We start from the raw sequence: 13225 nt of genomic DNA, 5'->3' as shown, positions 1-13225 counted from the left end.
GGGAAATGACCCTTGTCAAGTTCAGTTGCGTTAGCGACCAAATCGACTCACGGCATCTAATGAACACAAGCGGGAGTGGTAGATAGTTACGTAGAAGCCAGAGTCTAGTCCCCCTTTAAAACAACAGGCCCTAATTGCTCTGGTTGCTTTACATACCTCAGTTCAATCAACCGTTGAATGGATTGTTGATGAGGCCGTGTCCTTATGAACGGAAATGTTACTTCTACGACAGAAAGTCAAGTCACAACTCACACAGTCATACAGCAAATACACGAAGAAGTATTCAATTCCAATTGTTTATTGCCCTCGTGTGTCCACAGAATACTTTCTACGTCAACATAAACAATTCATCAGGCTGATCGGGTTGTTGTCAAAAACAAATAGATTTATAAAAGTTATAGTAAGAAATATGTGGGCAAAGGTTACATAGTCATCAAGTTCGTTAAACATTATTCTCTAAAACATTTAGAAGCACTTCCTGTGCACAACGGATGGGCCGGACTCATCGTACTCCTGCTTGCTGATCCACATCTGCTGGAAGGTGGACAGAGAGGCAAGGATGGAGCCACCGATCCAGACGGAGTATTTCCTCTCTGGGGGAGCGATGATCTTGATCTTCATTGTGCTTGGGGCAAGGGATGTGATCTCCTTCTGCATTCTGTCGGCGATACCAGGGAACATGGTGGTACCTCCTGAGAGAACAGTGTTGGCGTACAAGTCCTTACGGATATCAACATCGCACCTCATAATGGAGTTGAATGTGGTTTCGTGAATACCAACTGTTTCCATACCCAAGAAGGAAGGCTGGAAGAGGGCCTCTGGACAACGGAACCTCTCGTTACCAATGGTGATGACTTGGCCATCGGGCAACTCATAGCTCTTCTCCAGGGAGGAAGATGATGAGGCAGTTGCCATTTCCTGCTCGAAGTCAAGGGCGATGTAGCACAGTTTCTCCTTGATGTCTCTGACGATTTCTCTCTCAGCAGTGGTGGTGAAGGAGTATCCACGTTCAGTGAGGATCTTCATGAGGTAATCAGTCAGGTCACGGCCAGCAAGATCCAATCTCATGATGGCGTGGGGAAGGGCATAACCTTCATAGATGGGGACAGTGTGGGTGACACCATCACCAGAGTCCAGAACAATACCCGTGGTACGACCAGAAGCGTACAAAGACAGAACAGCCTGGATGGCCACATACATAGCTGGAGAGTTGAAGGTCTCGAACATGATCTGGGTCATCTTTTCACGGTTGGCCTTTGGGTTGAGGGGAGCCTCTGTCAGGAGGACAGGGTGCTCCTCTGGAGCCACTCGGAGTTCGTTGTAGAAGGTGTGATGCCAGATTTTCTCCATGTCGTCCCAATTGGTGACGATACCATGCTCGATAGGGTACTTGAGAGTGAGGATGCCTCTCTTGGACTGAGCCTCGTCACCGACATAGCTGTCTTTCTGACCCATACCGACCATCACACCCTGAAACATGAAATCATTTGTCATTTTCATAATTATTTACGTGTGTTATTTCACCGAGACATAATGCAAGCAAGACGAGTGCGATCTTCTGGCAGCTTTTCTTATATTTTAAGTATCAGGTTACCATGTTACAAAACTTACAGTTTTAAGTCTTGAACCTCTTTGTTTCCATATTAACAATTTACAGTATTACCTGATGTCTTGGGCGTCCGACGATGGAGGGGAAGACAGCTCTGGGAGCGTCGTCACCGGCGAAACCGGCCTTGCACATGCCGGAGCCATTGTCACAGACCAATGCAGCAACATCATCATCCATGGCTGTAGATAGTTGTGTGAGAAATGGGAAACAACTTGTGAGTCAACTGAAGACTGAAAGAGAATGCACTATCTATGTTAACATCCCGGCGTATTTTATACATCCCCCATCAGTAGGCGACCAATCAGATTGTGTTTGCGAATAATAGAAACGTAACGACTGTAATTGTAGTTAATGATAAATGTACCCTTCTTATGTATTATATTGCATAACAGCCTTTCCTTATGTACATGTGGAAGAATGTGTCACAGTCGGGGGTCATCTGCACCCGGCTCGATGACTCTTTTCACTCTAGAAGGATGTACCCCCGCTCTCCCAAGCAGGTAACGCCACGTGGTATATTGATGGAGAAAAGAAAACGCCCCTTGATTTATAACTACTAATGAGTATGTAAGCATGTGATGCTGGTTTGATTCAGAAAGTAAGTTAAATGCAATTTCCTGCCTTATTTACATACATTTAACAAAGTCTAAATTTAAAAGGAAACTTTTTTTTTAAAAGGTGTGACGTAATCAGTAAGACGACTTCATATGAAAGTCTGTGTTGCACAGATGTATTAGCCGGGTTGTATCAGGTTGTGAAATATTTGAGGTATTTATGTCAAAGTCAAAGTCAAAAGAAGTTTATTGTACAAAAGGCCTCCAGACCAGATGCAATAGAGAGTTATGCATATAAATCACCACAAGAAGGGACGGTGTTTCTCAAATTTATGCATGTTAAGAAATGAACGTGTCATCCGAAGTCCATATGACCAGCGTTTGAAATGTAATTATCATTTGGCCCCTAACTTTGCATTCATTACGCAGGTCATGGAAAACAGAGCATTCAAGTGACTATTAACACATATGACAGAGGTGTGTAACTATTGCCATTATTTACATATGTATTTTCTAACCTGTGAAATAATCGTTAATGCTGTTCAAAGATGACACATATTTCATTCTCTTTGAACTCCTGCATGACAAGGTTTAGATTTATCCTGTGAATCACACGCTCCTAAATGTTCGGTCATAGGTAAATGGAAGAATACCATATTGACAAAAAGTAGCAGTTTCATAACATGACTGCGTTATATTGCCAGCTGTGGCTCGTTAGTGTAGAGCAACCATGACAGTGGCGTTATGAGGTAATTCGTAATATATGGCGAGGAGATCTACTCTATCAGAGACCTTTGAAGTCTCCCAGTATTTGTTAACCCAGACTTCACCCACGCACTGCATTGAATTGATATCAGGTTTTAATTTAACAATAACTATAGGGAATATCATGTAAAGGTTATGAATATTACGTGAAACATTAAACATGCCACACGTGTGGGTAAACTCTCCCTCACGTTTATGTGCATGGGGATTATGTTGTGAACCTTGATATATAATCTAGTGACTTTTCTGTTGCGCCATGAACAAATATGTTTGTTTTAAGGAAATTATTCATATACGTATGTTTCCATAAACATACAAATATTCCTCGCTCATATATTCGCTTCCCTCAGAATATTAATCAGTTAAGTTCAGGGTTATGAATTATAAATTTTAGGTGCACAATTATTTTGTTTGAGACCTAGTTTGTGTTTTCAATTGAAATTCATAGTCTTGCACAATCTGCTGGATTTTTTTCCAGCCATTCCTCTAGATCACAATTAATAGCGTGCAATTGTCTTACATAGGTTCACCTTCAAACTCGGCTCTTTAAAAATAAAGAATACTATTCAACAGGATGTAGGCGAATGTATATAGTTCCGTTGACTATGGCATATAGGTGTTTTCTTCATAATGTTTCCTTTATTATTCAAGTTCATGTACCTAGTAGTTTGGCGTTCTTGTTGATTCATTCATGCTTCACTCGTCTTAGACAACGTTTTACTCTTATCCTCCATTGCTTGGGTCTTGCTTGCCTGCTTTGATGATTGACAATCGACTTTCCAGACTGAAGGATCAGCTAACCCAGGGTGTCAAGACACCACTCCAGTTCTTGGATGCTGTTGGTAAACTTCTGAAGATGGATTAAGGTTGTGTCAGTGTGACAACCTCGATGTGAACTGTGATATGAACTGTGATATTAACTTTAACTGAACTCAAAGTGGCGAATATGTTAAAACAATGGATTTAAGGAATGAATTAAAATGTTGAATGAAATAAAGTAAACGAGGGTATCAAGCATCTTGAGTCATTTCTTTCGTCTATAATAAGACAAGTCCATTTTCATGATAGGGGTTAATTACCCGATTAACATGTGCAACCAGGTATGACATTGTTGTTTTAAGGTGTCTCACAACTGGGCTGTCTTACGAATGGGAGGAGACCGCTTTGATCATTGTCGGGGCTAGTTATCTAGCTGGCTTCCATGTGCCCTTTGCTATTTCTATTCTTTTACCTCTCAGTGCTATTTCTATTCTTTTACCTCTCAGTGCTATTTATCCCCGGCCTCCCGTTTACCTCTCAGTGCTATTTATCCCCGGCCTCCCGTTTACCTCTCAGTGCTATTTCTATTTCGTTTACCTCTCAGTGCTATTTACCCCCGGCCTCGTGTTTACCTCTCAGTGCTATTTATCCCCGGCCTCCCGTTTACCTCTCAGTGCTATTTCTATTCTTTTACCTCTCAGTGCTATTTCTATTCTTTTACCTCTCAGTGCTATTTATCCCCGGCCTCCCGTTTACCTCTCAGTGCTATTTATCCCCGGCCTCCCGTTTACCTCTCAGTGCTATTTATCCCCGGCCTCCCGTTTACCTCTCAGTGCTATTTATCCCCGGCCTCCCGTTTACCTCTCAGTGCTATTTACCCCCGGCCTCCCGTTTACCTCTCAGTGCTATTTATCCCCGGCCTCCCGTTTACCTCTCAGTGCTATTTCTATTCTTTTACCTCTCAGTGCTATTTCTATTCTTTTACCTCTCAGTGCTATTTATCCCCGGCCTCCCGTTTACCTCTCAGTGCTATTTATCCCCGGCCTCCCGTTTACCTCTCAGTGCTATTTCTATTTCGTTTACCTCTCAGTGCTATTTACCCCCGGCCTCGTGTTTACCTCTCAGTGCTATTTATCCCCGGCCTCCCGTTTACCTCTCAGTGCTATTTCTATTCTTTTACCTCTCAGTGCTATTTCTATTCTTTTACCTCTCAGTGCTATTTATCCCCGGCCTCCCGTTTACCTCTCAGTGCTATTTATCCCCGGCCTCCCGTTTACCTCTCAGTGCTATTTCTATTTCGTTTACCTCTCAGTGCTATTTACCCCCGGCCTCGTGTTTACCTCTCAGTGCTATTTATCCCCGGCCTCCCGTTTACCTCTCAGTGCTATTTATCCCCGGCCTCCCGTTTACCTCTCAGTGCTATTTATCCCCGGCCTCCCGTTTACCTCTCAGTGCTATTTATCCCCGGCCTCCCGTTTACCTCTCAGTGCTATTTATCCCCGGCCTCCCGTTTACCTCTCAGTGCTATTTATCCCCGGCCTCCCGTTTACCTCTCAGTGCTATTTACCCCCGGCCTCCCGTTTACCTCTCAGTGCTATTTATCCCCGGCCTCCCGTTTACCTCTCAGTGCTATTTCTATTCTTTTACCTCTCAGTGCTATTTCTATTCTTTTACCTCTCAGTGCTATTTATCCCCGGCCTCCCGTTTACCTCTCAGTGCTATTTATCCCCGGCCTCCCGTTTACCTCTCAGCGCTATTTCTATTTCGTTTACCTCTCAGTGCTATTTACCCCCGGCCTCCCGTTTACCTCTCAGTGCTATTTATCCCCGGCCTCCCGTTTACCTCTCAGTGCTATTTCTATTCTTTTACCTCTCAGTGCTATTTCTATTCTTTTACCTCTCAGTGCTATTTATCCCCGGCCTCCCGTTTACCTCTCAGTGCTATTTATCCCCGGCCTCCCGTTTACCTCTCAGTGCTATTTCTATTTCGTTTACCTCTCAGTGCTATTTACCCCCGGCCTCGTGTTTACCTCTCAGTGCTATTTATCCCCGGCCTCCCGTTTACCTCTCAGTGCTATTTATCCCCGGCCTCCCGTTTACCTCTCAGTGCTATTTACCCCCGGCCTCCCGTTTACCTCTCAGTGCTATTTATCCCCGGCCTCCCGTTTACCTCTCAGTGCTATTTATCCCCGGCCTCCCGTTTACCTCTCAGTGCTATTTATCCCCGGCCTCCCGTTTACCTCTCAGTGCTATTTATCCCCGGCCTCCCGTTTACCTCTCAGTGCTATTTACCCCCGGCCTCCCGTTTACCTCTCAGTGCTATTTATCCCCGGCCTCCCGTTTACCTCTCAGTGCTATTTATCCCCGGCCTCCCGTTTACCTCTCAGTGCTATTGATCCCCGGCCTCCCGTTTACCTCTCAGTGCTATTTATCCCCGGCCTCCCGTTTACCTCTCAGTGCTATTGATCCCCGGCCTCCCGTTTACCTCTCAGTGCTTTTTACCCCCGGCCTCCCGTTTACCTCTCAGTGCTATTTATCCCCGGCCTCCCGTTTGCACACTGTCCATTACCAATCAGTGATAATTCAGTCCTGGCTTCCAGTTGTCCATCACTATAAGCGCTAATCATTGTAAAGTGTTGGCTTCCATTGTCTATTGCTAATCACCTATCAGCGCCAATTATCTGTTGGCTTCCCTTGTTAAGTGATCACCTTTTGTTATCTTATTACTTTTGTTGTTCTTACATGTACACATATATATGATCTCTGCCTCATAGCATTCATTCACCTGATGTAGGAGTAAGCATATACCCCGAAACGTTGTGTTCCTCATAATAAAGACGTTGACATCCTTAAATTCTCTTCCTTATGTGTATCACTTCTATATGCCCTTCAAAAACGTGTATATAATTTGTTGGAATAATGATGATTATTTTAAAGTCCAATGAATATACTGGGATACTGAAATAGCATATATTGAGTACCTATAGGGAACTTCAAGATGACATTTCATGAATTTCAAAAACTAATATTCCGAAACGTCTCAACCTAACGGCAGACCTTATGTCAGTCGCCAAAAATGAGTACTTGCACACTGAAGCAATTGAAGCTAGGGTCCCAAGCAATGTATCGTCTAGTTTTTCAAGACTGTATTTTCAAAGTGTTCATGACCTGAGCCTTATCATCACCCCAGCTCATGATGAATAACCTACCGGGTAATACGATCTCTGTCTTTATATTAGTAGTGGGCACGTCCTCTCACCAGAAGCTGTCTACTTGGTAACAACGTTGTGAAAACTGTTTAATCCTTGTCCGATAACTTAAACGCTTTTTGATTCCTAAATGTGTTTTGCAACTGTTTAAAATGAAAACGTTTTAGATTTATTTATCAAAGCAAAGTGATATAATATACAGATAATCAAGTACATTTAATGTCTGAATGTGTTTGGGTTGGAGGATATTATGAAATACGAATATGTGATTGATCACTTACAGACTTAAATGGTATCACACAACGATCGACACTTCTCTTCTGACATGCTTGATTTTATTGCATGCCTGATTTCGATCTCCCTAAGAGAACAAGCAGGTGTTTGATCGATGTAACGATTGTTACATCAGGAGATCTGCTGTAAATGGGGATATCTATCTATCGCGGAACAAGATTACGCAGATATTTTGGATTATACGCTTTTCCCTTTCCTATATAATTATTATTCATTTGTTGTTACCTTTTAATACTCTAACACCTAGTCATACCGAGCTGCAGCTATATTAGTGTTGTGAATGAAGAGTGTACAGCACTCTAATACAGCATTGAACGTACTTCGCATAAATTATGCATATATCAGCTCCATGTGATATTTCAATCACGTGTCTGATTACACAGTGATATATTGCACTCAATCAATATGACATGCATTTCGCTTTGCAGATATACAAACTATTTTTTTTACTTTTAGAAGAAGATTCCTTATTTATATATATTTCTTGTAAAAGTAAAAAAATAGGCAACATGTCAACTCAGACACAACATTCAGAATATATATTTCAGAATATATGTTTGTCACTTTTCAGTTTCCGTTGTTTTCTCATACCCGGCTGCTTAGGGTCATTCTGGACTGTACGCGTTTTTGCCAAATTACCAACCCCTGCCAACCCCCACGCGCACTTATACTAAAGATGTTGTCTTTTCACTGTGTACCTTGTACTCTTCTTGAAATGGAGGAAATAAAGCCGATCTATCTATCTACTTACCCTCAATACCCCTACCCCCTATACCAACTCTTTTTTACACCCAGGACGCTATCAGCAACATTCGAGCTTCAAATATCATTTCAACAACGTATACATGTATATAACATATAGAATAAATACAAAACATTAAACAATAACTTGCATACAGGAAACTATAATTTAGATGATTTCCCGGAGTGTACTTTTTCCCAAAAATTTATCGTTCCTATTTTAACTAAGTTTACTAGATGGTGTCTTCCAAGTTCATCTTTTACCATGGAATTTGGAGTACTCTTTCTTCATGATAAAATATTTTTAGAAAACGTAAATGGACACCTTTTTGAAAAGGTAACGCCAAGGTATTTATGAAAATAGACTTTCTCCATAACATCATAACCAATTTTGAAATTATATTTGTAATCATTTTTTTACCCACCAAATATGAATATCATCTTTTGGGGAATATTAACCTTGAGCCTCCAATATATACAGTAGCTGTACAATGAGTCTAGCGTCTCTCGTAGATCATAAGAATCTGTGGCTAATAACACTGCATCAAATGCATACAATAATACAAATTTTAGGATAATATTTTTTATTTGATCATAGTATTTGCCAATGTCCTGATCGCCAGATTGTATCAAATGCTTTCTGAAAATCCACAAACGCACAAAATAATTTCTTTTCCCAGCTTTCAATAAATCCTGTATAGTTTTAAAGATTGGTTTACACCTGATATCGATATTTGGAATCAAGTATCAAGTACCATGTTAAAAAGTGTGACATAAATATCTATAAAGACATTAATGGTGGTTGAAATATATTAATTTATTATATTGTTAAGACCAGCGGCTATGTTATTTTGCAAATTCTGGACACAGTTTATGATTTGACCTCTTGTGATGGCTGCATGAATTATTGTGGTTTCTTCAATGTTTTTTTAGACGTAGACGAAACTCACCTTCTGCCGAAACTTCACGTAACGTTTTATAAAATCCGAATAAAGCTTCACTGCATGATAGTAAGGAATAAGCCGAACTTAACAAATCTTTTTATCTGTTGGGTGTTGTCAAAACATTTTATGCTAAAGATATGACAGTAACCATAATGGTTAAAATGTGCTATTTATTTTGTCATTAATGTATGGGGATTGGATGTGCACTCAACTGTGAACTTTGTTGAGTAAGGATAAGATACATTCAGAACAACTTCTTTATTACAATTAGGAGCGACGTTCCGGTGTTAACACTGTTATCAAGCAAGTGATGTACAGAGTATGGTTGACAAGCACATACAGGTATAAGGTAGTGTTTATACAGTTGAGTAGATTGGGATGTGGTTAAATACTCTGTCATCTTATATCGATATGAGATAGCAGTTAGTCAAAATAGTCTTGACAGCAACAAGGAAAGCGAGGAAGATCTACCCGCGAGGGAACACAATCTGGTGTTAAAATGTTATCCTGAGCTTTCCACATAAATGGATGTTTATAAATAAAAAAAATTATTAGACAGTTATTCCTGTGTAAAATGTACCAAGTGTAGATTGACGCTTAGCATTGTCAAACATTATTAATTGTGTTGTCTTTATGCCAAACACTCAGCATTGGACTATTTAAGCTAAATTTGTTTTCTATACAAACATATGTTATGTGTTAAAATTCTATAGTGATGATGGTCTTTCATGACCAAGACTTCTTCATTTATATCATCTATCCTGTTTTTTAAATAAAAAAGGGTGTACATAACGTACGTGGTGGTGAGTTTTAACGTGTTTGATAAAACGAGGACTCCATTTCAGGGCTGACATATACTGTGCATACTGTCATTGTACTTGAAATCGCACCCTATCACACTCCATTATTTAAAGATTTGTGTTGAGTAGTATTCTGGTTTCAGGGGTGAGCAAATGAAACTCGATGGAATTCGGGATTCAGGGAAGGAGGTGGTTGGCACCCTTAAACATGTAAAACCAAGTTCATCCTGCATGCTTTGTGAATAAAACGAGGGAGATCTTTCTTGCAGAATCAGAAAAGGATTTCAAGTACGCAAGGCCATGAGCTGAAATTGTGAATTCATGTACAACAAATATATACCCACAGCATGTAATCTGATCAATGTGCATGATCCTTTGTAGTGGTTGTACGAGGGTAGTCAGTCATGGATTATATGTAACAATGAATGCCAAATTATTTTTCGTAACCAAGTTCGTTTAGTTTGTGTGGGGTCTCATAGACAGATGCCTCAAAATTCAAGAAACAAAACGGCAGGCCCAGTCGGTTTCCATGTATCTCCTCGCTGACATCGCTTTATCTAAACCTTCCTCCTCGCTAAATCGACTTTTTCGCTTGGACATTTCAAGAAAGACACTTGGTACTTTTGTTTGAGGAACTAATACACCCCCACGCCCACATAACAGCCAATTGTTCGTCTTCAGTACGCCGGGAATAACGGAAAGTCACTTCATTGTCATATATATCAATGCATGTAAACGAAACAAAATGACGGACGTCTCTCCATGATGACACCTACAGTTCGAGTTCTATCTGAGATCTCAATATGCATAACGCGCTGGTGTGGGATCAGGGCAGTTGTTTGTTGCTTTTATAACAATGAAACCACATATGCCTGTTTGGGGTGTCAATATGTACTTTCTAAGTCTATTTCACATGCTTTAAAAAGTGTTTTTCAATAGATCTCCTTTAAAACGTCTAGTTAAGTGATAACCGGGGTTTGAACAGTCGGGATCTGTCATTCAACGTTAACACACCTGCCGAAGGTAACTTTGGCTTGTACAATCGTGTGTAGAAAATGGCCTCCCTGGGTCGATGTATGCCTCTAATGTTGTGAGTGGTCAGATATTCAGTATGTACTGTTGTTGTGCATAACACAAAATTACACATCAATCAAGAAAGTCTTGGCTGAAGTAAAGTTACTTCCCGTTCATGAAGTGTCATATTATATCTTAATATTAGCCTCCAGATCATTCGGTAAAGGATTAAAAAACAATGTTTGTTGGAAACGTATGTTTTCTTCAATGAGAACTGATAATGTTAGGTTTCGTATTGATATGTACGTCAGTAAGGAATTGAAACGCAATGCCAACTTTCAGCAGGTTTTACCTCATTTTCAGGATTATATATATGGTTGTCTGTGTTCATAGGAATTTCCATTCCGTTTACGACAAGTACGGAAACGTGGAATTGTGGGACAGATGTTGACATTAACAATGTTTCAACACTAATGGTAACCGTTTACCGCATGGTTAGCTGACCTAGAAGTAATTTCTGCTTCAGGATTTAACGGTTGGTGAGAAGTTCACCTGATGTCAGAACAATCGGCCCTGATCGCTATGGTGGCTTAAACGACTTCAGTTCAATCAACTGTTAAATGTGTTGTTGATAATGTGTCCTTATGAACGAAAATGTTACTTCTTCTAGAGAAAGTCAAAACCAACAAGACCATGTAACAAACACAAAAGAAGAATTCAATTCAAATTGGTTTATTGCCCTCGTGTGTACGCTGAATCCTTTGACATAAGCATTTTATAGGGTTGTATTCAATAATAAATAGATTCAAATAAGTTGTAGTAAAATATATTAGGCCAGAACATTACGGAAGGTCACACTGTCTCCAAATCATTTAGAAGCACTTCCTGTGCACAATGGATGGGCCGGACTCATCGTACTCCTGCTTGCTGATCCACATCTGCTGGAAGGTGGACAGAGAGGCAAGGATGGAGCCACCGATCCAGACGGAGTATTTCCTCTCTGGGGGAGCGATGATCTTGATCTTCATTGTGCTTGGGGCAAGGGATGTGATCTCCTTCTGCATTCTGTCGGCGATACCAGGGAACATGGTGGTACCTCCTGAGAGAACAGTGTTGGCGTACAAGTCCTTACGGATATCAACATCACACCTCATAATGGAGTTGAATGTGGTTTCGTGAATACCAACTGTTTCCATACCCAAGAAGGAAGGCTGGAAGAGGGCCTCTGGACAACGGAATCTCTCGTTTCCAATGGTGATGACTTGGCCATCGGGCAACTCGTAGCTCTTCTCCAGGGAGGAAGATGATGAGGCAGTTGCCATTTCCTGCTCGAAGTCAAGGGCGATGTAGCACAGTTTCTCCTTGATGTCTCTGACGATTTCTCGCTCAGCAGTGGTGGTGAAGGAGTAGCCGCGCTCAGTAAGGATCTTCATGAGGTAATCAGTCAGGTCACGGCCAGCAAGATCCAATCTCATGATGGCGTGGGGAAGAGCATAACCTTCATAGATGGGGACAGTGTGGGTGACACCATCACCAGAGTCCAGAACAATACCCGTGGTACGACCAGAAGCGTACAGAGACAGAACAGCCTGGATAGCCACAAACATAGCTGGAGAGTTGAAGGTCTCGAACATGATCTGGGTCATCTTTTCTCGGTTGGCCTTGGGGTTGAGGGGAGCCTCTGTCAGGAGGACGGGGTGCTCCTCTGGAGCCACTCGGAGTTCGTTGTAGAAGGTGTGATGCCAGATTTTCTCCATGTCGTCCCAATTGGTGACGATACCATGCTCGATAGGGTACTTGAGGGTGAGTATACCTCTCTTGGACTGAGCCTCGTCACCAACATAGCTGTCTTTCTGACCCATACCGACCATCACGCCCTGAAACACGAAAACATTTGTCATTTTCATAATTATTTACGTGTTTTATTCTACTGAGACAAGTGACTCGACTGTTATCTGCCGAGAGCTTTTAAACAAATCAAATTATCAGGTAACCATATTACAATATTTAAGCGGATTATAATGTCTTCTCGAACACCCGGGAAACTTACTATTTCAAATCTTGAACCTCTTTTTTTTCAGAGTAACAATAAACAGTATTACCTGATGTCTTGGGCGTCCGACTATGGAGGGAAAGACAGCTCTTGGAGCGTCGTCACCGGCGAAACCGGCCTTGCACATACCGGAGCCGTTGTCACAGACCAATGCAGCAACATCATCATCCATGGCTGTAGGTAGTTGTGTGAGAAACAGGAAAGAGGATGCGAGACAAACGAAGACTGAAAGCGAATGCACTATCGATGTTCACATCCTGGCGTCTTTTATACATCCCCCATCAGTAGGCGACCAATCAGATTGTGGTTAAGAATAATGGAAATGTAACAATACGTAATTGGAGTTGATGATATGTACCATGTTGATGCATGTAATTGCATAACAGCCTTTCGTGTGTACATGTGGAAGAATGTGTCACAGTCGGGGGTCATCTGCACTCGGCTACTGAACGCTCATTGATCTCCCCTTTCCCCTTGATGGACC

At 41.5% G+C, this 13225-nt stretch overlaps 1 protein-coding gene across 1 annotated transcript; it reads right to left on the bottom strand.

Annotated features, from left to right (window-relative positions):
- Window positions 1–282: 282 nt before the first annotated feature.
- On the bottom strand, window positions 283–12977 carry LOC124114133 (actin, cytoplasmic-like). The gene is made up of 3 exons (XM_046474697.2): window positions 12791–12977; window positions 11821–12565; window positions 283–1202 (listed from the first exon to the last, which is right to left on the bottom strand). The coding sequence occupies exons 1-3, from the start codon at window positions 12911–12913 to the stop codon at window positions 466–468; spliced, it is 1605 nt and encodes a 534-aa protein (XP_046330653.1). The 5' UTR covers window positions 12914–12977; the 3' UTR covers window positions 283–465.
- Window positions 12978–13225: the final 248 nt, after the last annotated feature.

Source organism: Haliotis rufescens, unplaced genomic scaffold (genome assembly GCF_023055435.1).
Source record: "Haliotis rufescens isolate VD_foot unplaced genomic scaffold, xgHalRufe1.0.p SCAF_2, whole genome shotgun sequence".
Taxonomy (NCBI): Eukaryota; Metazoa; Mollusca; class Gastropoda; order Lepetellida; family Haliotidae; genus Haliotis; species Haliotis rufescens.
The sequence above is the reverse complement of the archived record's forward strand: the minus strand, read 5'-3'. Positions and strand labels throughout refer to the sequence as shown.

Bases quoted from the DNA above. Each gene is read 5' to 3' on its own strand.
- LOC124114133 (XM_046474697.2), bottom strand. From the start codon at position 12,913: ATGGATGATGATGTTGCTGCATTGGTCTGTGACAACGGCTCCGGTATG. The intron at 12,566-12,790 runs GTAATACTGTTT...TTCGTGTTTCAG, and splicing joins TCGGACGCCCAAGACATCAG to GGCGTGATGGTCGGTATGGG. The intron at 1,203-11,820 runs GTAAGGACTTGT...TCAACTCTCCAG, and splicing joins GAGGTGTGATGTTGATATCC to CTATGTATGTGGCCATCCAG.